The sequence below is a fragment of the Theobroma umbraticum genome, unplaced genomic scaffold, assembly GCF_002168275.2.
Source record: "Theobroma umbraticum cultivar Fairchild unplaced genomic scaffold, ASM216827v3 scaffold_228.0, whole genome shotgun sequence".
NCBI lineage: Eukaryota > Viridiplantae > Streptophyta > Magnoliopsida > Malvales > Malvaceae > Theobroma > Theobroma umbraticum.
In genome coordinates, this window is record NW_018397274.1 from 839795 (window position 1) to 866550 (window position 26756).

A 26756-nucleotide genomic window follows, 5' to 3' on the forward strand; every position below is an offset into this window, starting at 1 on the left:
TATTAATAAAATTGTTCTATGATTTAATTCATAAATTGAATAATAAAAACATGTTACAAATAAATAAATTACACCAAATAAAAAAAAAAATAAATTACATAATAAAGTTTAATCTTTAACACAAACTATTATCTTATAAACATAAGTATATAACCAAATAATAAAAATTTATATTTAGCTATAAAAGTTTTTCCTTAATCATGCTAAATGTCTTATTAATCGTGTTGTGTCATACATTGATACCTTTAACAAACGTGTTAATCGTGTCATGTTATACAGATATTAAACGTATACGTAAACATGTTTTAGATTAAAAATATAATATTATTTGTATTTTATTCGTGTTTAATCTTAACGTGTTTTGTATTTAATCCTGTTCGATATATTTAAGACACGAAAACAGGAATTGTCAAGACTAATAAAAAGTCCATAAATTTTGTAGAGATTATTACACACTAAATACTAATAAAACATTACATAATACTTGACAAAAATGTAAACGGTTAAAAAAATTCATATAAATTTTTTTATTTTTAAGTAAAATCTTTTACTTCTTAAATTTTGATTGAAATTGTACGGAGGTCCATTAATTTTTAAAATTGACACCCACTTAAATTTTTTTTGTTAAATATTTAGGTATAATTATTAGTCAACTTTCAATGTTTTGATTAATTTGATAATGTGGTAAAAATAAAAAGATAATTTTACTTTTGATTAATTTTTAAAATTATATTATATAATTTATTTATTTTTAATTAATTAAAAAAAAACCTCTCAAAACTGGTGCTCCCCTCCCTTGTGAGTAGACCTGTCAATATGGGCCGGCCCGGCCTAACCCGGCACTAACCCTTGTGGGCTGAAAAAATATGGGCAGGGCCGGGCCAGCCCATATTTTATATGGGCTACAAAATGTTTAGCCCAGCCCACCCCTTGCTAGCCCATGGGCCGAGCTGGGCTAGCTCATTTTTTTAAAAAAAATTATTTCTACTACTCATCAATACAAGTATACAACTATACTATGATTTAGTTCATAAATTAAATAATAAAAACATATTACAAACAAATAAATTACATCAAAAATAAATAAGCAAATACATTACATCAAATATAATAAAATTTCAAATTTTCAATATTAGCCCACCTTGTTAGCTTATGGGTTAGGTTGGGCCAGCCCATTTTTATTTTTTTTTTAAAAAATTAATTTTATAATTTTACTTGATAAATTTTTATTAATAAAATTGTTCTATGATTTAATTCATAAATTGAATAATAAAAACATGTTACAAATAAATAAATTACACCAAATATAAAAAAAAATAAATTACATAATAAAGTTTAAATCTTTACACAAACTATTATCTATAAACAAAATATATAACCAAATAATAAAAATTTTAAGACTTATTTATATCCTCCTCAATCTTCATTCTCAAGTAAAACATTTAAATCTTATTTAGACAGCAATGATGTCTCAAGGTCTGAATTATTATCAATTTATCATCTAATATTCATTACCATAAAAGAAAAAGAGATAATAAGTTTTAATTTAAATTAAAATTTTTAATTTGACAAGTGAAGATTAAAGATATTGAATATATAAATAAACAATACTATTAGTAACTAAATTATGATTTCATAATTAAATATATAAAATTATTAAATTAATTAAAATTATTTTTTTGCCCATGGGCTGGCCCTGCCCAACCACATCAGCCCACTGATTTGGTGGGCTGGTCCATTTAGGCCCGATTCAAATATGAGCCAAAAAATTTCAACCAAACTCACCCCATATTTAATAAAAAATGAGCCGATCCTATGGGCTCGGCCCATTTTGACAAGTGTACTTGTGAGCACGGATCGGTGCTCCTCTTGGAGAGCATAAATTAATATTTTTTTAAAATATAATAATAATTTTAAAATTAATAAAAAAATATATTTTAGATTTTTTTAATATTTGTTAACGATGTTTGAATTTTTAAGACATAATGTTTATTTTGAAAATTAATAAATTTGATTTTAAATTTCGACTAAAATAAGTGGGGTATTTTATCTTTATTTTTTTCGTTATGTTCAATAAAACCTTTTTATTTATATTTTAAAAATTTAAATTAAATAGACTTTTTATAATTAATAGTTAACTAATTGTCATTAATTAAATTATCAATTATAATTTTATATCTATATAATATTAACATAATATTGATATGAGAAGTAAAAATACCACATGCCATTGTCGTCATGCTATATTATCATTTATTATAACATATTAAAATATCACGTTAACCTTACGTGACATAGAATATTAAGTGATATTTGAACTAATAAAAATTACAAGAATTTAATTCAATATAATAAATAAATAAAAAAATTATTTAAATTTTGCTAAATAATTCATCAATCTTTCTAAATATTATGCAAAGAAACCTTAACATGGGGGAAAAATAAACATGATCGTGAAACTTAAGGAAAAACCAAAAAATAAATCAGAGAGAACAAAAGAATAGAAGAAGCAAACTCAAAAGAACTGAAAAATAACGGTCGGCATCTAACAAAAACTAAATCTGAAAAATAAACGGAAAAAGAAACTTACAAAAAAGACAAACAATCTTGGTCCAAACGAGAGGTTTTTTTCTTTCTTATTTTTTTTTTAAAATCCGAAAGGGTTTTAAACCTTATTTAATTGCATTTATTTTAAATTATTTACATGCTCTTGAGATTTTTCGATTCTTTTAAAAATTATTTTATTACTAAAATTTAATATTTTTTTCGTTGCTGAATAAATTAAAAAAATATTTTATGGTTGGAATCACCATCTAAAAAATATTTTTCACCTAATTTTTTATAATATAATAATATAATTATATAGTTTTGGTAAACCCGGAGCCAACCTGAGGTTGCCTCCTTTTTTACTTGGTTTTTTCTCGTTAATTTTTGAATTTAAAGAAAATAGGTTTTTTAACATCCCTCCCGCAACTACACCTAAGCAAGGGGTGGCGAATATCACGTGTCGAATGGGCGAGTGTTTTGAACGGTCGAATAGTTGAAGGGCAGCTGTCAATATGGAGCCCGAAGTGATGACGTGGAATCAAATGGGACCTGATGGCGCTTGGGGTAGAAGTTGTTTTAAACGTACAATTCAAATAACCTCGTGATAATGATATGCTACGCACAGCACTAGATTTTTAAAAAGTGAAAACACCATTTTGTTTCTTCTCTCGCCGGCACTGGCACTCTGCAGAGAAACAAAAAGCAAAATTCAAAAAAAGAAGAAGAGGAAGGAAGAATCAAGCTCTTTTTTCTTACATCTGGAGCTCGGCAATTAGGGAGATCGATTAGATTGATAGAAGGAAATAGGAATTAAAAATGTCTTCTGAAGAAGAGAAATTATTGAAAGAGGCGAAGAAATTGCCATGGGAAGATCGGTTGTTGCACAAGAATTGGAAAGTAAGGAACGAGGCTAACATTGACTTAGCGTCTCTATGCGATTCCATCACGGATCCGAAGGACTCGAGGCTCCGCGAAATCGGTCAGTTTTTTTTTTAATTTTTTTAAAAATAATTTCCTTAGGTTTTCTTTTTTTAATTTTGAACGGCGTAGATCTGATTACTGAATTGTTTGATGGATCTTCGTGATTTTCAAATGTACAGCTCCGTTTTTCAGAAAGACGGTGGCGGATTCGAATGCGCCGGTGCAGGAGAAGGCGTTGGATGCTTTGATTGCGTTCTTAAAAGCGGCTGATGCTGATGCTGGAAGGTGATGCCGTTTTCTCTTTTGAACTTGTTTTTTGTGCTGAAAATGTGGTTTGTTTTTTGAAATCTACATTTTGTAGGGTTGCTTCCTATTTTTGATCTCTGAGTGTTCCGGTGTTAGGTATGCCAAGGAAGTGTGCGATGCCATCGTGGCGAAATGTCTCACTGGTAGGCCTAAGACAGTCGAGAAAGCTCAGGCAGCCTTCATGCTCTGGGTAGAATTGGAAGCTGTTGATGTTTTCCTGGTATGTTTGATAATGTCTTTGAAAAACTTCTTCTGAAGCTATTGTGTGATCCAAATTTAAAATTTCTTAAATTTTGATAGAGTGAGGAGTAGAGAAAAGGAGGAAAATATCATGAAAAGAAGAGCAATACCTGATCTGTTAGGCTCATTGCTCTGCATTGGTATTATTCATTTATTGTGGGATAGATTAAGATGTGCTCAGGTTTCTTGCCTTACATACAGTGACTTGGATATATTACAACAATGTATAAAAGTACAAACAAATCCTACCTTAATGAGTTAAATGTTATTGGATTGAGGCTGGGTTCTCGTTCTGCCTTCTCCTAAGCATGCTAGAACTCTCTGTTATATAGTTGTTAACTGAAAATGAAAATAGAACTCTCAGTAAAATGTGTTTTGCACTCTCACTTCTTTTGTACTTATCTTGACTTACAGCACGTTTCATATTTGTGGTTTAGGAAAGGGTCTAATGAAGCCAATAGTAAGCCAGATGATTGAAATGTGTATTTTATGAAATGCAGTGCTGAGTCAAATGGCTCGTAAAGTATTTTGCTGGATAGTAAGTGAGCTTCTTTGTAGGTTGCATAAGTAAATTTCGTTAAGGGCTCTTCCGACCTGTTTGAATGGGTCTGCTTCTCTTGAGTCTAGACCATTTTGCTCTTCATTGGTGTTATTTTGTTGGTAAGTGGTTAGCCACATTTGTTTCACTTGGATTTTTGACCCATTATGATGACAGATGATATTGTTGGGAGTTTGAAGTGAGAGTCTAGTAACGCAAATGGTTAGGAAAATAGAGAAGAGAATAGAAGAGACAATTATCCTGTCTATTGTACGGTAAAATAGAATATAGAGTCTGTAGAAGATTCGTGTCATGTTAGTTCTCTGTTATTGTGACTGCTAAAATAGCTTTTAAAGGAAAAGAACTCAAAAAAAATCAGGACTTGTGTCTGTTTTGAGGGGGTTGGGGAAGATTTCTTTCATTCCAAATGCTTTCCAGTTTCTGCCTTACAAGAATGAGAGAGAGAGAAGCTTGAAATTGAAATCAACTCCATTATTTACTTTGCTTCATTCTCTCCAGTGGTCAAAAGATGCTATGAGTGCTTAAGTGAGGATCCGGATCATCTGCTACTGCATTGCTTTGCCTTTGGTTTTTGTGCTGAATTGCTTTCTCTCAAGAAGTTAGTGGTTTGGCTAGAGTAATTTCTTTGGATGAATGCTTTGAAGGATCAAGCTCTGATGGGTTGGTTACCGTTAGGTTAATGCCTTAAACAATCTAGCTTTGCTTATTCCTTTCATATGCTCTCTACTAGCAATTGGACACAGACATATGCATGTGATAATAATTATTTTATAAAACTAATAAATTGAAATATACATTATTAAGCTATACCAAACATAGTTGGGAAAAGTTTGTCTTATCTCATGTTTAGCTTTTAACATAGTTTTGAAAATTAAAATTTTAAAGTTTAATCAATTCTTCAACTAAAAATTTGTTCTTGAGTTTTATTTTGTTGACATAACTCGTAAAACTCATAACAATAAGTAAAGGTAAAATAATGCTAGATTATTGACAAAAAAATTAAAATTGTACCCATCATACATTCTAGAGTAGTTAAAAATGTCAATAGCATTCTCAAATATAGAAACCACCAAACATGTTTAAGGATAATAGAATTAAGAAATGGCAATGTATCTGAAAATTGTGATTTATCTACAAATCTGTTGAAGGATTTACTTACAAGCAAACCGGCCACCATTGGTAAGGGAACAAAAACTCAATCAGTAATTTGATTTAACAAACAACCAATAGTTAAAAAAAGAAAAAAAAAGTGCAATGTAGGATTAACTTAATCACGTGCACAGCGAAAAGTTTGGTGGAAATGGAATAACAGTGCCTGGCTAGAAAAAAATCATTCCATCAGAGATGAGGGAGAAAAAATAGTAAGTAAATGACGAAAAAATAGTAAGTAAATGACAAAAAATTAGCATTCCTTCTTATATGATCTGTTTTTACCGTGCAACAACTTTTACTTTACAATTTTCTCTGCAACTTGACAAAGATTAGCAAAGAATAGGAGAGTGAACAGGGAAATGTTGAAGTCCTCAGTTTAATTATCCTATGGGGAACATTCTAGATGTGGTTTAAGTATATTTGGACTAATTTGTCCTGACAGTTGATTGGTTTTCTTTATTTTTAAGGGCAGTAAAGTACTTTTGTGAACATTTGAAATTTGAAATACGCATCAATTGAGTTAAATGAATGCAAACTCACCTTACATAATGAGAATACTTAGCTAGGGGTGACACCAGACTTAGCAATCAGTATTATCTATATTGTTGTAATTTGTTTACTTGACCGCATTTTACATGATATTATGCTTTTCCAATATTGCATATATGGCATTCAATTTTAATTTTTATTATATATTTTCTTTTATTCATATATTAGTATAGATAGTACTATTATCTATTCTAAGTTGTTTTTATTTAAATTATCTATTCTGAGTTGTTGTTATTCAAAGTTTGCAATATTTTCTAAATATTGTACATATCAGATAACTACTTTATGAAAATAAAATTACTGTTTGCATGCATTTGCATGTGCCCTATTGTTAGTATGCTCTGTACTAATATACCTTCAATAGTAATATGTTCCACCTTCTTCTCCTTCCCCCTTTTCTCTGCAAAGAAAAATTTTTGCCAGGTAGGTAATAGAAAGAAACTAAGCAGATGAAAGCGTTCATAGAATATGATTAGAGATGATTCCTACTGAATGGATCTAAATTGTTTAGAATACTATCTCAAATCAATAGAGTTGATACAATTAAACATACCTGTAACAAACAAGATACATATTATTGGACATTCATTGGAGTATCGAGTGCAAATGAGACTTAACCTTTTTGAGCTACATTTCTTTTTTTCTTTTCCTCATTTTCTCCTCTAAGTAAACATTTAATTTCCTCTCCTCATGTTGGGGCTACGGGGTTATTTTCTATAGTTCTAAACTAAGTTGCTGGGCATTAGGACTCTGTTGTTGGACAAATCTGAAGTTGCTTAATGTGCATCGTTCTATGGAGGTTGAAAGGAACTAGGAAAGGTTTTTTGCCAGGCACTCTGTGATGGATATAATCTTAGTGTTCACATATTTGCAAGTTCTGATATTTCAGTGCGTGATTAGAGCTTCAAGTATGATTTCTTTTCTTCTTTTGTAATTATGCAAAGGTCTGTTGACCTACATTTTGCTTTATCTCTATTTTTCTTGGGTTTCCGTTGGGGCATTTGAAACTGTTTGGTTTCTTTTGCCAAACGAGAGAAATTTAAGCCTATCGTACAGGGGTGGTGAGACGGGTCTCTATACAGCAATGCCCAATGCTTATCTCTCTCATGTATTGGGCCCTAAATATTTCTAGATGTCCTTGTCTTGCTGGAGAAAGTGTTTCATATCTCTGGATTTTGGGTTCTTTAAGCTGTGTTGTTGTCCGAGTCTTTATGCATCTTATTTTTTCTGTAATTGGTTTTATTTTGGTATAGGAGAGATGTTCTTGTGACCCCTTTACATGTTTTTGTGGTAACCATAGGATTCAATGGAGAAGGCCATAAAGAATAAAGTTGCCAAAGCAGTGGTGCCTGCAATAGATGTCATGTTTCAAGCCTTAAGGTTCGTATATGAGATCCCCTCAATGCAAACCATGCATTAAGTCTGTTACTTGTTCCTCTGCAGCTGCTTATTTTCTGTTTGCAATTAGTGAATTTGGAGCCAAAGTTGTCCCTCCTAAAAGAATCCTGAAGATGCTTCCTGAACTTTTTGACCATCAAGACCAAAATGTCCGCGCGTCCTCAAAAGGACTGACTCTTGAGCTCTGTCGTTGGATTGGAAAGGATCCTGTCAAGTCAATATTATTTGAGAAGATGCGTGACACTATGGTACAATAGTATTAAGCTTAATCTGCTCTGCAGATGCCCTTTTCCTGTTATATTGAAATAATTTTTTTTTCTTTCTGCCTTTTAAGAAAAAAGAGCTAGACGCTGAGCTTGTGAATGTAACGGGCACAGCCAGGCCATCACGGAAGATAAGGTAAATTCCTTGTTTAGAAGCCCTTCTCTAATTTTGCACTGTGCTAAATATGCTTGAGTTTAAAATTGTGCTTTGTTGTATTTATGCATGAATTTAGAGAAGTGTTGTGCTTTCATTTCTTTGAGCATGTCTATGAGCTCAGGTGGTATCAGTTTGAGCAAAGGGCAAATGAGGGAAATGAAGAAGAATGAAGTACTGCTTTAATGCAGGATAACTGAATAAAAGTACTTTGAATGAGTCATGTGGCATTTCTGTTAGGTTGTTGAAGTTGCCAAAGCAATCTTAACTCCGGTTGCCATAAACACAAAAAAAAAAAAACAAAAAAATTGCTGCTTATGATGAAAAGACATAAAAATAACGCTTAAACATCAACTAGTAGGGGCCATTTTGAGCTCATAATAAGAATTCAAATATTGAACATGTGGCAAAATAGGGTTCACATATTAGAATGACTTTGGTACAGCTTCAAAATTTTAGAGGTTATTTCCAGGGATTGGTAAAAATGTATTTATCTTTTGAGATATTCAAATAAGTGATTGAATTGTTGGTGATTTTTTACAATTTTATCTGTCACAGTCATAAATGTGCATGAAAATGAGTGAGAAAATTCTATTGGAGAGACACAATTAGAATATTGTAGTGAAGTTTCATGTGTTCTTGTGTCTGAGACAGCTGATTTAACGCATATCCCTACAACAGTTGTATCTGCATGTTTTTAACGATTTATGAGTTTGTAATTTAGTTTACAATGTTTTTTGTCTTATTTTAAGCTCTTCATTATCTTTTTTAGATCTGAGCAAGACAGGGAGCCAGAACATGAAGCTGTTTCTGAAGCTGCAGGCCCTGGCCCTGTAGAAGAATCTGCAGATGATAGTATGTATTTCATTTTGAACTTTGGATTGCATAATTTTTTGATATTTTCTTAATAAGGCTAATATAATACTTTGGCTTGTATATCTGGATTGGCAGCGCCTCAGGAAATAGATGAATATGACCTTGTTGATCCTGTTGATATATTAACTCCTCTGGAGAAGTCTGGATTTTGGGATGGAGTGGTTAGTACTTTCCCTGTATCTGATATTATTTTGACAAACTGTACCACGTATTTAGTTCTTCCCTTCCTTTTGATATTAGTGATTCTCAAATTGAAATTTCTGAGCTGCTGACTATCTCTTCTGTTTATTGAAACTTTGTCTCTGTCTTTTAGAAAGCTACCAAGTGGTCAGAAAGAAAGGAGGCCGTGGCTGAACTAACCAAGCTTGCATCAACTAAAAAGATAGCACCCGGTGATTTTACAGAAGTTTGTCGGACATTGAAAAAGGTTATTAATCCGCTCTTATTTTTTGAAATCCCTTGTAATGGGGCAAGACCAGTTTGCTTCAATCAAAATTCAGTCAAAATAGTAGTTGAACACTGTCTTGGTGTTTTGTCTGCATGAATAATACCATTTTCACTACTTTCCAATCAAAACCCTTTTGTTTGTGTTCCTGTTTTACTACATAAGAGGTTTACTTATCTTTTTTTGTCACATTCAATCATGGTGTCATCATACATGTTTTACTTGTATGAGGATGACATCATGTCTGCTTGAATGCTCTACCATTTTCACTACTTTTTGTCTAAATCCTTTTTCTTTTTCCCTTCGTGTAGGAGGTTCCTTAATCTTTTCTATCCCATTCAGAAGTGGAACCTGGATTCAAATTCTTTTTCTTTTTTTTTTTTTATTTACTTGATGATTAGTGTGACTGCTACCTGTGGTTGTTGAAGCATTTTTGAGTATAGTGTTATCTTGATAGTAATGGATGCATACTATGCCTGTGTGTCTTACCTCTGCATGTCGAACTCTCCTCCAACTTTTAGCCTTTATGTTCTGCTATGCTTTTGGTATTTGATTTGCCTAAGTTATGTTTCTGCCTGCAGCTTGTTACAGATGTGAACATAGCTGTTGCAGTTGAAGCAATCCAAGCTGTTGGGAATCTTGCACAGGGATTGCGAACACATTTTTCTGGCAGTTCACGCTTTTTATTGCCAGTTTTGCTTGTAAGTGCAATCGAACTTAATTATTCATGAATGCATGTAACTCCATACCATGTTTCTTCTTGTCTGTTTTTGAAACTATGCCTTTTTTTGTTTCTTTAAATCCGCTTTACTTGCGTTTGTTTACTCTCTTGCTTCATTTTTATTTTCATCAAGTCATTTGGTTGTGAGATTTTAATTCTTTAGGTGAAACTGACAGTACAATGTTTTTCTGTGCATTAGTTGAGTTGCTTTCCTCCTCTCCTCTGAAAACATGTTGCACTTTTATGTAAAAGTTCATGCTATTAAGGGTCATCAAGCTTGGAAATTGATTTATTGTTTATTTTGTTCCATATATAGATTTGATCATTTATGGATGTAGTAGGGGCTTAAAATAAAGTTATTTCTTGTATGAACATTTTCTTCTTGAACAGGAAAAATTGAAAGAGAAAAAACCTGCTTTGACCGAGTCACTCACACAAACTCTTCAAGCAATGCACAAAGCAGGATGCTTAAATCTGGCAGACATTGTGGAAGGCAAGTTCCTATTTAATCTAATCACTAATTTTTGAAATTGTTGTTATCTGGAAAAAGAACTTATATTGTTTTTTCTACTTCCTATGAAATCACATTTTGATTCTCTTTTTTGAGTTTGTTCCCTGTCTTATGGTGCAGTTTCTGACTATGGTCTACATCTACATTTTGCTTTCAAAATATAATTGTTTACTTACACTGACCCTGGTGAGGTGTTGGCTGTAAATGCTATAATTGTTTAATATATGATGTTTCTTGCAGATGTTAAAACTGCAACAAAAAACAAAGTTCCGCTTGTGCGTTCATTAACTTTGAACTGGGTCACGGTCTGTATTGAAACAAGTAATAAGGCTGTTATTGTGAAGGTGCATAAGGATTATGTCCCAATCTGTATGGAGGTCAGTACAGTGTTCCTTTGAATAATGCATATTCTAGGCTAGAACACTTTAATCCTGACAATTTTCATCTATTTGTGATTCATATTGATCGGAGTCTCCATGTTGCGTCCCTTCCCTTTCCCACTGGGAGAAAAGAAATGTAGAAGGACTTAAGGAAAAAAGAGAAATGCTGAGAACCTTTAGAAGAATTCCATTATGTGATTGTGTACATGTTCAGAGATCTTCTAAATAAAACTTACATGTTTAGTGTTTATGTTAATGCTCTTATAGCTTCTTAACTCTTTATATATTGCTCTAACCATCAGCATTCTATGAAATTGGATTGCAGTGTCTTAATGATGGGACCCCAGATGTGAGAGATGCTGCCTTTTCAGCTTTGGCAGCTGTTGCTAAGGTAATATTTTCACTTATTGTGTTATCTTTTCTTCAATTCCATAAGCTCAGATATTTTACCCCAATATAATTTGTCCCATACTTATTCTCTCTTAGTCTGTCGGTATGAGGCCATTAGAGAGGTCATTGGAGAAACTTGATGATGTTAGAAAAAAGAAGCTCTCTGAAATGATTGCTGGGTCTGGTGCTGCTGTGTCTGCTAATACTAGTTCAGGTGTGTAAGGTTTTCTCTGCATACTGACCATTGCATTTAGTGTTGGAATTCTTGGAATCCTCATTAACAGGTATTATATCTTTGTTTCTTACAATTTATCGTGATTTTCCAGCTGCTGTTCAAAATTTAGGTGGAGGTGTGTCTTCTACGGAGGTGAGTGCACTCTTGATCTAATGTTTAGCATTTTATATGTTTTCTTTATGATTTTTACACATGATACTATCCAGTGTTATTGATTTGCTTTCTGTAACTAAATGAATCATTCTTCCTGACATTAATTAGATCTGTGACCTTAGTGAGCATCAATTTTGCTAGGAGTATATAATAGAAGTTAGGATAAAACCTATTTGTGGCATACTATCTATCATGGCTGGTAAGCCTTGAAGTGTACGCAGAAGATCTTATAAATTTTCACAAAGCAAGATGAAAGTGTTGAGTTTGATGAATGTCAGAAAGGAGTCTTCTGATTTTTGGTTATCACACATGGATGATTGGAAGTATAAAAGCTTAATATTTTCATGGTTAACTTTGCAAAGGCATCTCTGGGCATATTGATCATGTTATTTTTGTACAATTTTTTGTATTACAAAATAAAAGAAATGCTTGATGATGTCTTTTATTGATGAACAGTGACTTAAGTTCTCTTTTACATGCTTCCTTTTGTAATCTGCATGTGGAAGATTGTTCAATTTTACATTCTACAAAGAATGCCAGAAAAGCCAATTATGATGAGAAAAACACCTTAATGACAGTATCGATAAGTTGATCTAAGATGAAAATACTACAAAAGGCTGAAGATACAGTTTATGATGTTTATATTTGATTATTTACTTCTATGTTCTATAAATGCCAGAAAGGTCAACCATAATCAAATGAGAATAAACACCTTACTGCCAGAATAAATAAGTTGATCTGATATTAAAATACTACAAAAGGATGAAGATATGGCTTATGATGTTTATTATTTTAATAAGACTACTAGTTGTGAATTAGGATGATTTATATTGACAATTGCATTTTGCACGATTTATATTCAACTTCTATGTAAATACTATTTCTTATTCTTTTTTTGGTTGTCTTCTCTGTCATGTTAAAGAATTGAGAAAATTCCATCATTGCATCACAAGCTTATGATGTTTTAGTCTATTGTGTCTATGCAGGTTTCAGAAGGCTCATTTGTTAGGAGATCTGCAGCAAGCATGCTTAGTGGGAAGAGACCTGTTCCTGTAGCAGTAAGCTTTAATTATGTAGTTATTGGGTTTCTTAAAAATTGTTCTAGTGTCACACCAATTGAAATTTTGAACTGTTTATCAGCCTGCCAGCAAGAAAGGGGCTTCCGTGAAGTCAGGCAACAATAAAAAGGTGGAAGGAGCTGGACGGCCAGAAACAGCAAAATTGACTGAAGCACCTGAAGACGTTGAGGTATGCTTATCCATTAAAGCTTTTTGTGATTGCCATTACTGTAATAGCTTGAAAGATCTTAATATCTTTATTTTATATTTGTCTGACAATTACAGCCAGCAGAAATGAGTCTTGAAGAGATTGAAAGCAGATTGGGTTCCCTCATACAGGCAGATACTGTTTCTCAATTGAAGAGTGCTGTATGGAAGGAACGTCTTGAAGGTTGGTTTTTTTGTTTGTAACATCCTCTTGACTGCCTGCGTGTCTATAGTTAACAGATTTGATGGTGTATTTGATATGAGATGGAATGTACCGAAGGTTATAGATAGTTGTTACGTTGCCAATTCATAATCATGCAAATCATATATCTATATCTATATATGTTATATATAATATAATTATATCTTATATTATATTTAAATACATATAGAGTCAGCTACTATGTGTAATTAGGAGTGCTCATAAATAATAACTGAAAGCATACTCTTAGATTTTCATTATTAGAAGAGGTGCTTGTATCATATCAATACAGGCAGCTAATGTCTTTTAGTTTCTTTTTCCCCTTTCATTTCTATCCCTTCATATTCTATTAATCATTGAACTTGATGGATTTATTTCTTTTTCTTGTTTCGTTATCATTTCTTGAAATAGAGAAGAGAAAGAATCCAATTTTTTTTAGTCGGGACTATATTGAGCTGTAAGTTTCTTTATAGAGTTTCTTTTAAAACATTAAAAGAATGCTTTAAAAAATTGAATCTTTTGAAAACAATTGGAATGCTATTCATTCAATTAGATAATAACATAGGGAAAAAAAGGGTTCGTATAAGGTTGCTGTATTATTTGCTAGCTAGAATTGCTATTTTTTGTTTCAAAAGATAAATGTCTATATTTTCTCCTCTAATTCTCTCTTTTAACTTGGGTGATAATAGTGCTATTTTACATAAGAAAGTATTATACAAGTTATCTTTGAATTTTAATTGTTGCTTTCTAGTACATTTCTGTGGTTGTCAAACAATTTCAAACTTTTATATTCTAATCGGAGTTTATATCTTCTAGTCTTTAACTTGATTACAACTTTATCATGCTTTTTTTTTTCTTTCTTTTGTTGGGTATTTTTGGATATAGAAGGTGCTTAACTCTATTTTTTAAATTATAATGTTTGTATGCTAAGTGAATAAATAATTTTAAATATATTATCATTTTCTTATTTCAAAATTATTTGAAATAATTAAGCATGTTACTGGTTCAATGATATTTATATTTATGCATTGTTGCTTTTAAATTCACCACTGAAAGTGAGAAGGTTATGATTTTTTCCTACCAGTAACAGTGGTTCTGTACATAGTGTTGGGTCTTTGACTAAAATGTTGTTCTCTAAGATTTGTAAAGAATCTCTAAAATTCTATGACAAGGATGGAGAATATTGCAGCACAAGGTACAATATGGTTCCTCCAGTTGGTTTGGGTCTAACTTGCTAATATGATCTTCAACCATGTAATTCTGAATTTCTTATGTTACTTTTCATTCAACTTGCTAAATTTCTTCAGAATTGCCATCAGGATGAACTCATTTATCATCTGCTTTGCTAGAGGTTTTATTTGAGTTTCTGATTTTCTTAGGCTATTGTGTTTGTTATGAGGTTTATTACATACATGGCATCCAAAAGGAGGTAGATATGGCAAAGATGTGAAGCCCTTGAAGTTAGGACCCATAAATTCCAAATATATGTCTGAAGTGTTGTCTTTTGGTTTTTTGGTTTATGTATTTTTATTGCATGAGTTATTAGTCATGGCCTTTACTAATATAATTTCTTGAGCCGAACGCTTGAAAGGACATTTTAGCTTGCCATGGTCTAGTTAAAATTGGCTACTTTATGGGTTAAGTGCTTCATTGATTGTTTCTTTGGTAATCTCGGAATGGTTTTTTGCTAGTTAGAGTTATTTTATGTCAACTGAATTTTCTGATTGGGGTACCCAAACTTCTCTGATTGCAGCCATATCCTCACTGAAAGAGCGGGTTGAAGGTATACAGGACCTTGATAAGTCCGTGGAGATTTTGATTCGTTTACTTTGTGCTGTTCCTGGTTGGAATGAGAAAAATGTTCAGGTATATCAAAGATATTTGCAGTTTTAGATGGTAGCTTTTCTTCTGTAACTTCTCTATATCTCTCCTCTTTTCTCTTAATAGTGGGAAATATCAAGACTTTTAAATTGAACAATGCAGGTCCAGCAACAAGTTATTGAAATTGTCACTTATCTGGCCTCTACTGCATCAAAATTACCAAAGAAATGTGTTGTGCTTTGCCTTCTTGGTGAGTTTTAGGTTGAGACATGCCCCCATCCCCTTTTTCAAACAACTGGCTTTCAAAATATGTTGTGGTTGTCCTTCTGCTATCAGTTTACTTGTAGGCTTGTTTTTGTGCCTAAATATTTTCTATCTTGTGACCAACTTAAAACTCATTCAGTCTGACATTAGGTTACATGTTTTTATTTTGCCTAATTGACAGGTATAAGTGAAAGAGTGGCAGATATCAAGACTCGTGCTCATGCTATGAAGTGCCTCACCACTTTTTCTGAGTCGGTAGGTCCAGGATTTGTTTTTGAGAGGGTAAGTGAAGTTCAAATAGCATGTTGTGATCATTAGTTCTATTTTGCTATCAGTTCAGTCAATTGAGCATTTACTGAAGCAGAGATTGAGATTACTCTCTTCTGTTACATTTGGTTTCTAATTTTGTTTTGCTGTCACTTGAATAATGTATTAAATAATTACTTTTTGTAGCTTTATAAAATCATGAAAGAGCATAAGAATCCCAAGGTTCTTAGTGAGGGTTTGTTGTGGATGGTCTCTGCTGTTGAGGACTTTGGTGTATCACATCTGAAATTGAAGGTCTTTCACTCATCTGAACTATTTCTTTTTCTTGTCGATCATACTTTTTTATATAACTGTTAAGCGTGGTTTATTTATATGATACTAATTGCATTGCAGGATCTAATTGATTTCTGTAAAGATACGGGACTGCAGTCCAGTGCTGCAGCCACCCGAAATGCTACAATTAAGGTTTTGGGTGCTTTACATAAGTTTGTTGGTCCAGGTGATGACTGATGACCTGGAATTGTCCTGTATAGATTGTCTATCTAACCTTAGTTTATAATTGAACATTCTATGACATTTCCTTTTCTCACAGATATCAAGGGGTTTCTTACGGATGTCAAACCTGCATTACTTAGTGCACTTGATGCTGAATATGAAAAAAATCCATTTGAGGTATGTATACTATAATGTTAAGCCACTGGTTGGTTAAGTTGATAGACCAACAAAATTCTGATGTGGTAATCTTGAATCATTGAATACCATAGTACCCTTAAAATAAATTATTAAAAACGAAATAAAGTTCTGGACAGTAAAGCAATATCCTTTCTATGTGTCTTTCTCTCATTTTTCCCATACTTTTATCTGCTGTTATCCTGTTATCTGTTGGGTATTTTTTGATTAATAATTTGTAAAAAAATGTATGTATGGACACACATGTTGTGCGCGTCTCAAAATTCTACTACATTCCAAGTTTAATGATTAGTGACCAGACACTGATTGTATTTTATGTGTTGCTGTTCAGGGTACTTCTGCCATTCCAAAGAAAACTGTCAAGGCATTGGAATCCACATCTTTGTCAGTTGGTGGACTTGATGGTCTGCCACGTGAAGATATTAGTGGAAAGATCACTCCTACCCTGTTAAAGAGCTTGGAAAGTCCTGATTGGAAGGTACTGCACTATTGCTATCAATATATCGGATCATTTTTGCATTCTCTATTCTTGAGTTTGTAGTGCATGCTGATGCATGATCATTCTTTTAATTTGAATTTATAGTGTTTTACCATGTTGTTTATCCATTCTAGGTTCGTTTGGAGTCTATTGAAGCTGTAAATAAAATTTTGGAAGAAGCTAACAAGCGCATTCAACCTACTGGAACTGGTATGATATGGTTTTGAGAACTTTTCTGGACTAATTGGGGACCCTCTATGTTCTTCATTCTGCTCGAGCATATTTTCTGTTCTGGTAAATATTCTGATCAGTGGGTTATTTGACTACCAGGAGAACTATTTGGTGCTCTTAGGGGGCGATTATATGATAGCAACAAAAATTTGGTTATGGCCACCTTGACTACCATTGGTGGTGTTGCATCTGCATTGGGACCAGCTGTTGAGAAGGCAAGCAAGGTTTGTGGACACTATTTATCAGTTAAAAGATCTTGTTTATGTTTATTGTTTAGAAGAACGAATTTATGCATGAATTTGTTCATTGCAGGGAATTCTATCTGATATTTTGAAATGCCTTGGTGACAATAAGAAGCATATGAGAGAGAGCACTTTGTCTACTTTAGATGCTTGGAATGCTGCTGTTCATTTTGATAAAATGGTAACTGTTTATCTAATTTTATTCTGGTAGTTTTCATTAGGTTTGTTGTTAGGTATCTAAAATAATTTTTTTGTTTTAGGTTCCTTATATCACTTCAGCACTAATAGACATTAAGCTTGGGGCGGAAGGACGTAAAGATCTTTTTGATTGGTCATCTAGGCAACTGTCTGGACTTAGTGAATTTTCTGATGGTGTGCATCTGCTCAAACCAGCTGCCACTGCCATGATGGTAAGTTTTTGTTGAATAGATAAATATTTCGTGTTTCCTCTTCCTATACTTGTTTCCGAGTCATTTTTAACATATCTGCATCGCTGAAATCCATCGTAGGACAAATCATCAGATGTTCGCAAAGCAGCGGAGGGATGCATTGGGGAAATTTTAAGAGTTAGTGGACAGGAAATAGTACGTCTACCTGAATTATGTTGCTGTTTGACTTTAATTTTTTTGTTGTATTTGACTGTTTGATTTTGTTATTCATTTGTGTTTAGATTAATGCCTGAGCATCTTAGCTTTTGCGTATGTCATCTTATCAGATTGAGAAGAATCTTAAAGATATACAAGGGCCAGCTTTAGCTCTTATCCTTGAGCGGGTAAAACCATATGGGTCTTTCCAAGGTGTGCTTTTGTTTGCTTTGCCTTACTTGTTTTTTCCATCTCCCATTCCTCTCCTTCCCAAATCCCAATCTTTCCACATATTAATCTGCTTTTGTATATCTCAGAATCACTTGAATCATCCAAAGGAGTTTCTACTGGACTAGCATCAAAAACCAACGCAAAGGTTGCAAAGTCTACTTCCAATGGTGTCACAAAGCATGGAAATAGAGCTGTAACTTTGGTAGGTTTTGATGGCTTTGGTTAGTTGCTCTTTCATTGGAAGGCTATTAATCATCTTGTTTTTATGTGGCTTTGAAGAGAGCCATCCCAACAAAGGCGTTGAGACCAGAAACCATGTTGTCTGTTCAAGACATAGCTGTCCAGTCCCAGGCTTTGTTGAATGTCAAGGATTCAAATAAGGTAAGGTTGGGTGATTTATTAATTTGATACTTGTTTGGAGCATATGTATATAAGTATTCACACTTATTTGGTGGATAACCATCTACATTCTTATGGTGTTTTCTCTGGCCTTTGTCACAGGAGGAAAGGGAGAGAATGGTGGTAAGAAGGTTTAAGTTTGAAGAGCCTCGGATTGAACAGATCCAAGATCTTGAGGTTTGTTTTTGTAGACCTTTGCTTACAATGATTTGCTTTCCCATTAATTAGTATTGATTTGCAAGTGATGCATGGTATGCCCCTCTTTTGCAGAATGATATGATGAAGTATTTCAGAGAGGATCTACATAGGCGCTTATTGAGCACAGATTTCAAGAAGCAAGTTGATGGTCTTGAGATGTTACAGAAGGTTTTTCCATAATTACATTCTTGTTAAAAGCTATTCTTGGGGTTATGTGAATATTTTTCTTATCTCAATCTTCTCAAAATAATTGCAGGCACTCCCTTCCATTGGGAAGGAAATAATTGAAGTTCTGGACATACTTTTGAGGTGGTTTGTTTTGCAGTTTTGTAAATCTAACACAACATGCCTGTTGAAGGTAAATTTTGTTTTCTTTCTTTCCTAATGCTTCCTTTTCTTTATTTCTCCTGTAGAGTTGATAAATGATGGGCAGTTTGTGATAGAATGATGTTTTGGTTTGCATTTAATAGGTGTTGGAGTTTCTTCCAGAACTTTTTGAATCATTGAAGGGTGAGGCATATGCTTTGACTGAGTCAGAAGCTGCTATATTTCTTCCATGCTTGATAGAGAAGGTCTTGTTCAGTATCTTCAGTTACTTGAATTTTTCTATCTGTAGATTTCTGCATTTCAAAGAATGTTGCTTGGTGGTGATTTAAATTCTTTTGAGAAGCATATGGCACTTTGGTGTAAGTGAGCCAAGCGTGTTTGTGAGCTTTTTGGACTCAAATCATTGAATACTTAAAACTCAACTGTTTCACTGTCAAGTTGAGCTGGCCAAGTTTGAGTATTGTAATACCGGGCTTGAGCAGCTTGCCAGCCTACTTGAGCTTTTGACTGACTAATATTCAAATAGTATGTTTTATATCTAATATGCAAATATATAAACAAAACATAAAGTCAAGCTTCTTTGTGCTCTTATATCCATGATAATGGAGCCAAATATAGTTCAGAGTGAGTAGCTAGATTTTTTCTCTGTGTTGACCTCAAGTTTGAAAAATGAAGCTTGGCTGAGATCAAGCTGTGTTTCAAGCTTTCGGTCAATCAAGCTCAAGAATTTTCTAGTTTTGGTTTGGGTAAATAATACTCTCATAAGGGACTGTTATCTGCATGTTGGGCAAATATATTGATTTCTAAGTATGATTGCAGGTGGGACATAACATTGAGAAAGTTCGAGAGAAAATGCGGGAGCTGGCAAAACAAATAGTTCAAATGTATTCAGCCTCAAAAAGTTACCCTTATATTTTGGAGGGTCTTCGTTCTAAGAACAACCGTACTCGGATAGAGTGTGTCGATCTTGTTGGTTTCTTGATTGATCATCATGGAGCTGAGGTTAGAGAACTGAACTCTCTCTGGCTCATACATTCTTTCTTACAGTATAATTAACTCTTTTTGCCTCTTAACAACAGATAAGTGGTCAATTGAAATCATTGCAAATTGTTGCAAGCTTGACAGCAGAACGAGATGGTGAAATTAGGAAAGCTGCCCTAAATACACTAGCTACTGGATATAAGATTCTTGGTATGCCATATCATAATGTTGTATTGCACAAAAACATGTTAATTTTAAGAGTTCTCTTTTGTAGTTATTTCTTGTGCTGGTTATTCAACACATTTCAGTTTAGAATTCCTCCTATGCTTCTTGCTTCTGCTATGTGATTGTTGAAGTGCTTTTTCATCTGTGTAGGTGAGGACATATGGAGATATGTAGGGAAGCTAACAGATGCTCAAAAAAGCATGCTAGATGATAGATTTAAGTGGAAGGTCAGTGCATATTTTGCTTTTATATGTTTCTGTTTCATCCTTTTCAACATAATCTGATATATCAGGTTCGAGAGATGGAAAAAAGGAGGGAAGGCCGGCCTGGTGAAGCAAGAGCTGCTCTAAGGCGTTCTGTAAGGGAAAATGCGTGAGTATCTTTCTGCTATTCTTTTGATTTGAGGATTTACCTCACAGCTCCTTGATTCTTTTGTTCTTTTATTTTTATGATATGATGATTAAATTAGAAGAGTAACATTAGGCTGTTTCTATTGTCAAAGTTTATGAATAATGTCTACTAGTTTCTGCTCTATGAGTCTTGAGCTGTTGGTTAGGGTCAATCATTTGTTTAATCCTCTGAAAAACATTTTGATGGTCCAACATACTCTTATTTTGTTTTGTCTTGTGTAATGTGGTGCCATGTTCTACAATTTCTGGTATAGTTTCTGTAAAAGCAGATGAGTGTATTGTGGCTGTCAATATTAATTTGAACAGTCATTTTAATTCTGAACCTGTTGAATTATCTTTGTAAGAACTGATGAGAAATTATTTGGTAAGCCTTCCTATAAAGTTAGCTGTATGCCCAAATTAGTCTGTTTGCGACACGTTATTGAAAATGGTCATGTCAATTTAATGTTGGACTACCGCTTAATGGCAAAAACTGTCAGATTAGTGAAAGGTATCTCCCCCCCATTTCGTTTTACATGACAATTCTTTTAGTGCCTATAGCTGACATGGTAAATACTAGATAGGCCCTCCTAACAGTTTCTTAGTTGCTGAATGTTTTAAAGATCTTGTAGTTTACTTCAATTATTCAACTTTTAATCCTTATATCCTTTTGTTTGCCAGGCCTGACGTAGCTGAGCAGAGTGGTGAAGTTTCACAATCTGTTTCTGGGTCAATATTTGCAAGGTTTTATTGATTTTTAGCACATTTTGTGTCATCTTTATGATCATGGATTTTGGTTTCAATGTGATGGATTTACTAACGTCGATCTCCTTACTTGCATTGTTTTGAATGTCTTTAAAAACTCAGGAAAAACTATGGGCAGCCTGACCTTAACACGGAGAGACATTTAATGCCTCGTGTGCTTGGTGGTGTCACTGGCCCCACAAACTGGAATGAAGCTTTGGATATCATTTCTTTTGGTTCCCCTGAGCAGGTTCCTAAGTTTGTCTAATGTTAATCTTTTTTCTCTTTCCTAATATGATGTCTATCCAGCAGATGTGGAGAAAGTCTTGATTTGAAAATTATGTGTGCTAACACTAGTTTTTGAGAATGGAATTCACAATGTTGCATTAATTTGTTGAGTTTGTGAATAATTCCTTTCCATATTAAACATTCATTGCTCGAGATGTTCCATCAAAATGAAGAAAAATCTAGGTTTGAAATGGTTGGACATATAATTAAGGAATGTGTTTAATGGGAATGAATTATCAAATAATTAGTGTCTCTGATGGCTATTTCATAGAGCCTGGATCTTCTTTTATGTTTGTTAGTGTTAAGCATTGGTTTTCATATTTCTGATTCTAATTAGTAGGATGCCTTTGACATAACCTTAGACTTAGAATCAGATGAAGTCTCTTGAGTAGGTTGGTACACTTTTCTTGTTTGAGTTATGGAAGATTACTTTTAATATATTTTCTGTGGTTTGTCGATGTAATCTGGTTGGTTATGGAGATACTGACCTCATTTTTAATTGCCGCCTTTAACTGTACACCATCTTTCATGTGCTCATTTTACCTCCGCCGGATCTGTATTGCAAAATCAACATTTACATTCTTCTATCATGTTATTTTGAAGCACACTTGACATGGTTTTTCATTATTTTGAGTTATTACTGGTTTGAAGTCCATTTTTGTGTTCCAAATTTTGAATGAGAGCCATGTTCTGAGCTTCAGATACATTTTTGCAGTCTGTTGAAGGAATGAAAGTTGTCTGCCATGAGTTAACACAGGCCACCAATGACCCAGAAGGCAGTTTGATGGATGAACTAGTAAAGGATGCAGATAGACTCGTTTCATGCTTGGCAAATAAGGCAATCCAACTTTGTAGTTTCATTGTGATATGATTATTAATTTTCCTCAACCATTCAGTTCCTTGTGTGTATGATTAAATAGTTTACTTTTGTTAGTAACACTTTTTTCCTCCTTCGTTAATTCCTTTCCTTTGTCTCTCTTAATGTAATAGGTAGCCAAAACATTTGACTTCAGTTTGACTGGAGCATCGTCAAGATCTTGCAAATATGTCCTAAACACACTTATGCAGGTAAATTTACGATCTAAAGTACTAGTAATTTTTCTTTTTTAGCCTTTTAATAGAATCTGATTTGTGGTTGGGGGATCTTATCTTATCTTTCTTTATTTTTTTTTTCTACCTTCCTAAAAGAAGTTGTTTCTATTGCTCTGTTCTAAGTAGTTAGATAAATTAATTTATCTTGTTTTTTTGGTGAAGAAACTTGGTGTTACTGGATGTTTTGTTGCAAAATACTGATTCTTTTGAGGTTTTTGCAGACATTTCAAAATAAGAGACTTGCACATGCTGTCAAGGAAAGCACACTTGACAATCTTATCACAGAACTGCTACTATGGCTTTTGGATGAAAGAGTTCCCCATATGGATGATGGCAGCCAACTTCTGAAAGCTTTGAATGTCTTGATGCTTAAAATTCTGGTCGAACTGCTTTAAAATGCTTATGTTTTTACTTCAAATTTATGTATCTTCCTCCTTATGTTCTAACTGATGGTTGTACATTCAGGATAATGCCGATCGAACCTCATCCTTTGTTGTCCTTATTAATCTCTTGCGTCCTCTAGATCCCTCAAGATGGCCTTCACCTGCATCAAATGAAACTTTTGCTGCAAGAAATCAGAAGTTCTCTGATCTGGTTGTCAAATGTCTTATCAAACTCACAAAGGTAGCAATCATTCTTGTTTCTTCTAGGAACATTCATAGTCTGAAAGAATTCATGAATAGAGTGCCAATGCTTCAAGCTGCCAGAGAGTGATTATCCACAAAAGCGACATAATTTCCCCTTGAGTTCTTGTTTTTGTTGACAAATTAATTTGTTCAAGAATATTTCTTCAGGTAGCCATATGTGTATTGACAATTAAATGGTTGGGGTTTTCCTTCTTTCTTTCTTTTTTGTTTTTTGGATCAATCTGATGTCCTAGAAAATTTTGAACAAGATTTCTTGCCGCAAACACTACTAGCATTCACCAACTTAGTAATCCATCAAACAAGAGTTTTGTCATATCACTTGTGCAACACATATACTTGATAGGAGACCATTTGCATTGTGTGTGATGTTAAACTAGAAGGTCATCTACGTATTCATTTTCTGATGTTAAACCTAGACGGATTGCTAAAACTTTTTACTTTGTAATCGATGATGAAATATGAGAACTTGGGCTTGAAGACAAAGAGAAAATTTATATATACTCATCAGTATCGAGAGACTGAATGAAATCATCAGGGTACAGACACTTAAACTGATAAGAAAAATTCCTTCTAATTGTTGCTTTTGTTGGAGAAATTCTATCATTTTCTGCTATAGCCATTCGTGTTTTCATCTGTACATGTGTGAATTTGGTTGTTCTCTAGTTGAATGTCATGATATCATCAATTGCATTCTCTGGGATTCAGGTTCTTCAAAGCACTATCTATGATGTTGATCTTGACCGCATCCTTCAAAGCATCCATGTGTACTTGCAAGAATTGGGGATGGAAGAAATCCGGAGAAGGCATGTCTTAAACTCAATATTTTTCTTTTTTGTTTCCTCTGTGTTGAATGTTGTTAATTTTTATCTTGGTCTTGAATTGATAAATTTATTTCTGTTCTCTGATTTTTCTGCCTTCATGATTCTGATTAAAGAGCTGGAGCTGATGATAAACCATTGCGAATGGTGAAAACTGTTCTACATGAACTTGTCAAGCTTCGTGGAGCTGCAATAAAGGGTCACCTATCTTTGGTGCCCATAGACATGAAGCCTCAACCAATTATTCTTGCCTATATTGATCTCAATCTTGAGGTAGTAGTAAATTTAATAAATGAACGATTCCTACTTTCTTAATTTTGTGTATGACAACGCCTTTTTTAAACTACCCCATATTTTTAATTTAACAGACTTTGGCCGCGGCAAGAATGTTGACATCAACTAGCCCCGGTCAAACTCATTGGGGTGATTCTGGAGCCAACAATCCAGCACCTGCCACAAATTCTGCCGATGTCCAGTTGAAAGTATTGTTATTATTTTCAATACTTGATATTTGTCTATTACTAAAGCTGTGATTGTCCTTGATGTTTATTAAAATTCATTATTCCTTCTTTAAATCTATTTTCTCCCTTTGAATTCAACAATTGTCTTCTTACAGCAAGAACTTGCTGCAATATTCAAGAAAATTGGTGACAAGCAAACATGCACTATTGGTCTCTATGAGCTTTATCGCATCACTCAGCTATACCCGAAGGTAAATAATGTAGTTTCTATTTTTTATCTCGAACGTAACTAAGATTACCATGGACACTGATTTTTTTTATATTTGTTTTAGGTTGATATATTTGCTCAGCTCCAAAATGCCAGTGAGGCATTCCGCACTTATATTAGAGATGGCTTAGCTCAGGTTTGTACTGTTGTTACCCTTGCCGAGTAAAATTTACTAGTCAGATGTTATGCTTGCTAATGCATTTGACTTGCATTGCAGATGGAGAAGAATGCTGCAGCAGGAAGGACTCCTTCGAGTTTGCCAATATCAACCCCTCCCCCTGCTTCTCTTAGTGCTTCATCGCCTGAATTTGGCCCTCTTTCCCCAGTACATACAAACTCTGCAAATGATTCTAAATCATTAAATACAAAATCTGACCCAACAAATTTCACTTTGCCACCATCATATACTGAAGATAACAGGGCTGGTAATGCCATAAATACAAGAGTTCTTGGCTCGGAAAATGCATTGGCAGACCAGAGAAATGAGAGAGTTATAAGTGGGGGTAATTTGCCGTTGCCTTTCCTTTGATTGTCGTTTGTTCATATACTTTGAAAGAAGGATTTACCTGGGCATCTATTGTTGGAACTGCAGTAACCAGTGGCACATTGGATGCAATCAGGGAGAGGATGAAGAGTATGCAACTAGCAGCAGCTGCTGGGAACATAGATTACGGAACCCGGCCCTTGATGTCCGTGAATGACAGCTTAAATCTCGGACTCTCTACTCAGACTCGTCCACTAGATCATCCCGGTATCGAGAATCCGACACAAGGTGGCGTACTTCCCATGGACGAGAAGGCATTGTCCGGGCTTCAAGCGCGGATGGAAAGACTAAAAAGCGGAGCACTCGAACCTCTTTAGAAACAAGGTGAGATATACAAAAACTCTCCTTTTGTGCATTTTTCTGCAACCTGTCATCAAAAGCCATTGTTGTAAATGAAAAAGGGGAAAAGAAAATATACAGTGCAACAAACCTCAGAAATGCACATGTACAGTGTTACCTGCGGCATCTGTATATTTTGTATTGTTCAGCCCTGTTGCCTTCTAGAATATAATTTAGTTGTAGCTGTACCTTTTTTATTTTATTTTTAATTCACTTAAATTTAGAAGGTGCTATTTTGGGGTTTTTCGTGAACTCTGTATCTGACTGTAATATCAGGCACAGGCATATTTGATAAGAGTAAAATTTTGTTGCTGAGAGAGTTGGATGGGGTGGAGCCATTGGGTTAAGAATGTTTATAACTATTTAATTGAATACTTCATTTTCCTTTAAAATTTCAATTGGATTCCAATGTGTCCTACTAGCTGAATTTGTCTTCAAAAAATAGTAAATTTTAACTTAAAACTATGTTCTAGTTTGATCGAATTTTAGGTTTCTTCTAATTCAAATTATGTTTGGAAAAATAATAAAAATTCTAGTCATATGAATTTAACTTAATTATGTTAAAATATCATCAATTGTTGTGAAAATTTCGACATTTAAATTAAATCTCAAATTCAAAACTTAAATATGTAAATAAATATGATATTTCATTTGTCTAAAATATTTGCTAAAAACTCAATTAGGTCACAATTTGCTTGAATCGACTATTAAAACAATTTAAATCAAGTGTCAAAAAATTCAACTCGTTATTCAAATAGTTTTGAATGAAATTTTAATAATTCCATAATTCATGGTAAAGCATCAAACGTTAAATTATTAAATTATTTATCATGTGCCCAAATTCAGAGATGCAAAGCCCCATGGGAAAATTTGTTCGTAAAGTTTTGCCTGATTGCAAAAGAGTTGGGGAATGGGTCCAGACTCCAGAGCCGAAGCAGAGAGGGCCTAGCATTTTTGCCTT

At 33.7% G+C, this 26756-nt stretch overlaps 1 protein-coding gene across 2 annotated transcripts; it reads left to right on the plus strand.

The window, feature by feature from the left end:
- Positions 1-3180: 3180 nt before the first annotated feature.
- On the plus strand, positions 3181-26193 carry MOR1 (ARM repeat superfamily protein). Of its 2 annotated transcripts, none has more exons than XM_021442507.2 (54): positions 3181-3526; positions 3648-3753; positions 3871-3994; positions 7575-7654; positions 7743-7920; positions 8007-8071; positions 8862-8944; positions 9041-9126; positions 9279-9392; positions 9992-10111; positions 10522-10624; positions 10883-11019; positions 11348-11413; positions 11509-11626; positions 11739-11779; positions 12787-12858; positions 12941-13048; positions 13144-13249; positions 15021-15133; positions 15251-15338; positions 15534-15634; positions 15806-15913; positions 16013-16118; positions 16212-16291; positions 16641-16787; positions 16922-16997; positions 17118-17242; positions 17331-17441; positions 17521-17670; positions 17770-17844; positions 17976-18057; positions 18162-18277; positions 18355-18456; positions 18577-18651; positions 18745-18840; positions 18929-19030; positions 19143-19244; positions 19819-20001; positions 20079-20190; positions 20356-20432; positions 20498-20577; positions 21276-21338; positions 21462-21588; positions 22342-22464; positions 22617-22694; positions 22940-23098; positions 23184-23342; positions 24071-24168; positions 24300-24459; positions 24552-24665; positions 24800-24895; positions 24977-25048; positions 25130-25415; positions 25505-26193. In XM_021442507.2, the coding sequence occupies exons 1-54, from the start codon at positions 3364-3366 to the stop codon at positions 25771-25773; spliced, it is 6081 nt and encodes a 2026-aa protein (XP_021298182.1). In that variant the 5' UTR covers positions 3181-3363; the 3' UTR covers positions 25774-26193. The 2 variants fall into 2 exon arrangements, with proteins under 2 accessions (XP_021298182.1, XP_021298183.1); XM_021442508.2 differs by having other exon boundaries at positions 24300-24456.
- Positions 26194-26756: the final 563 nt, after the last annotated feature.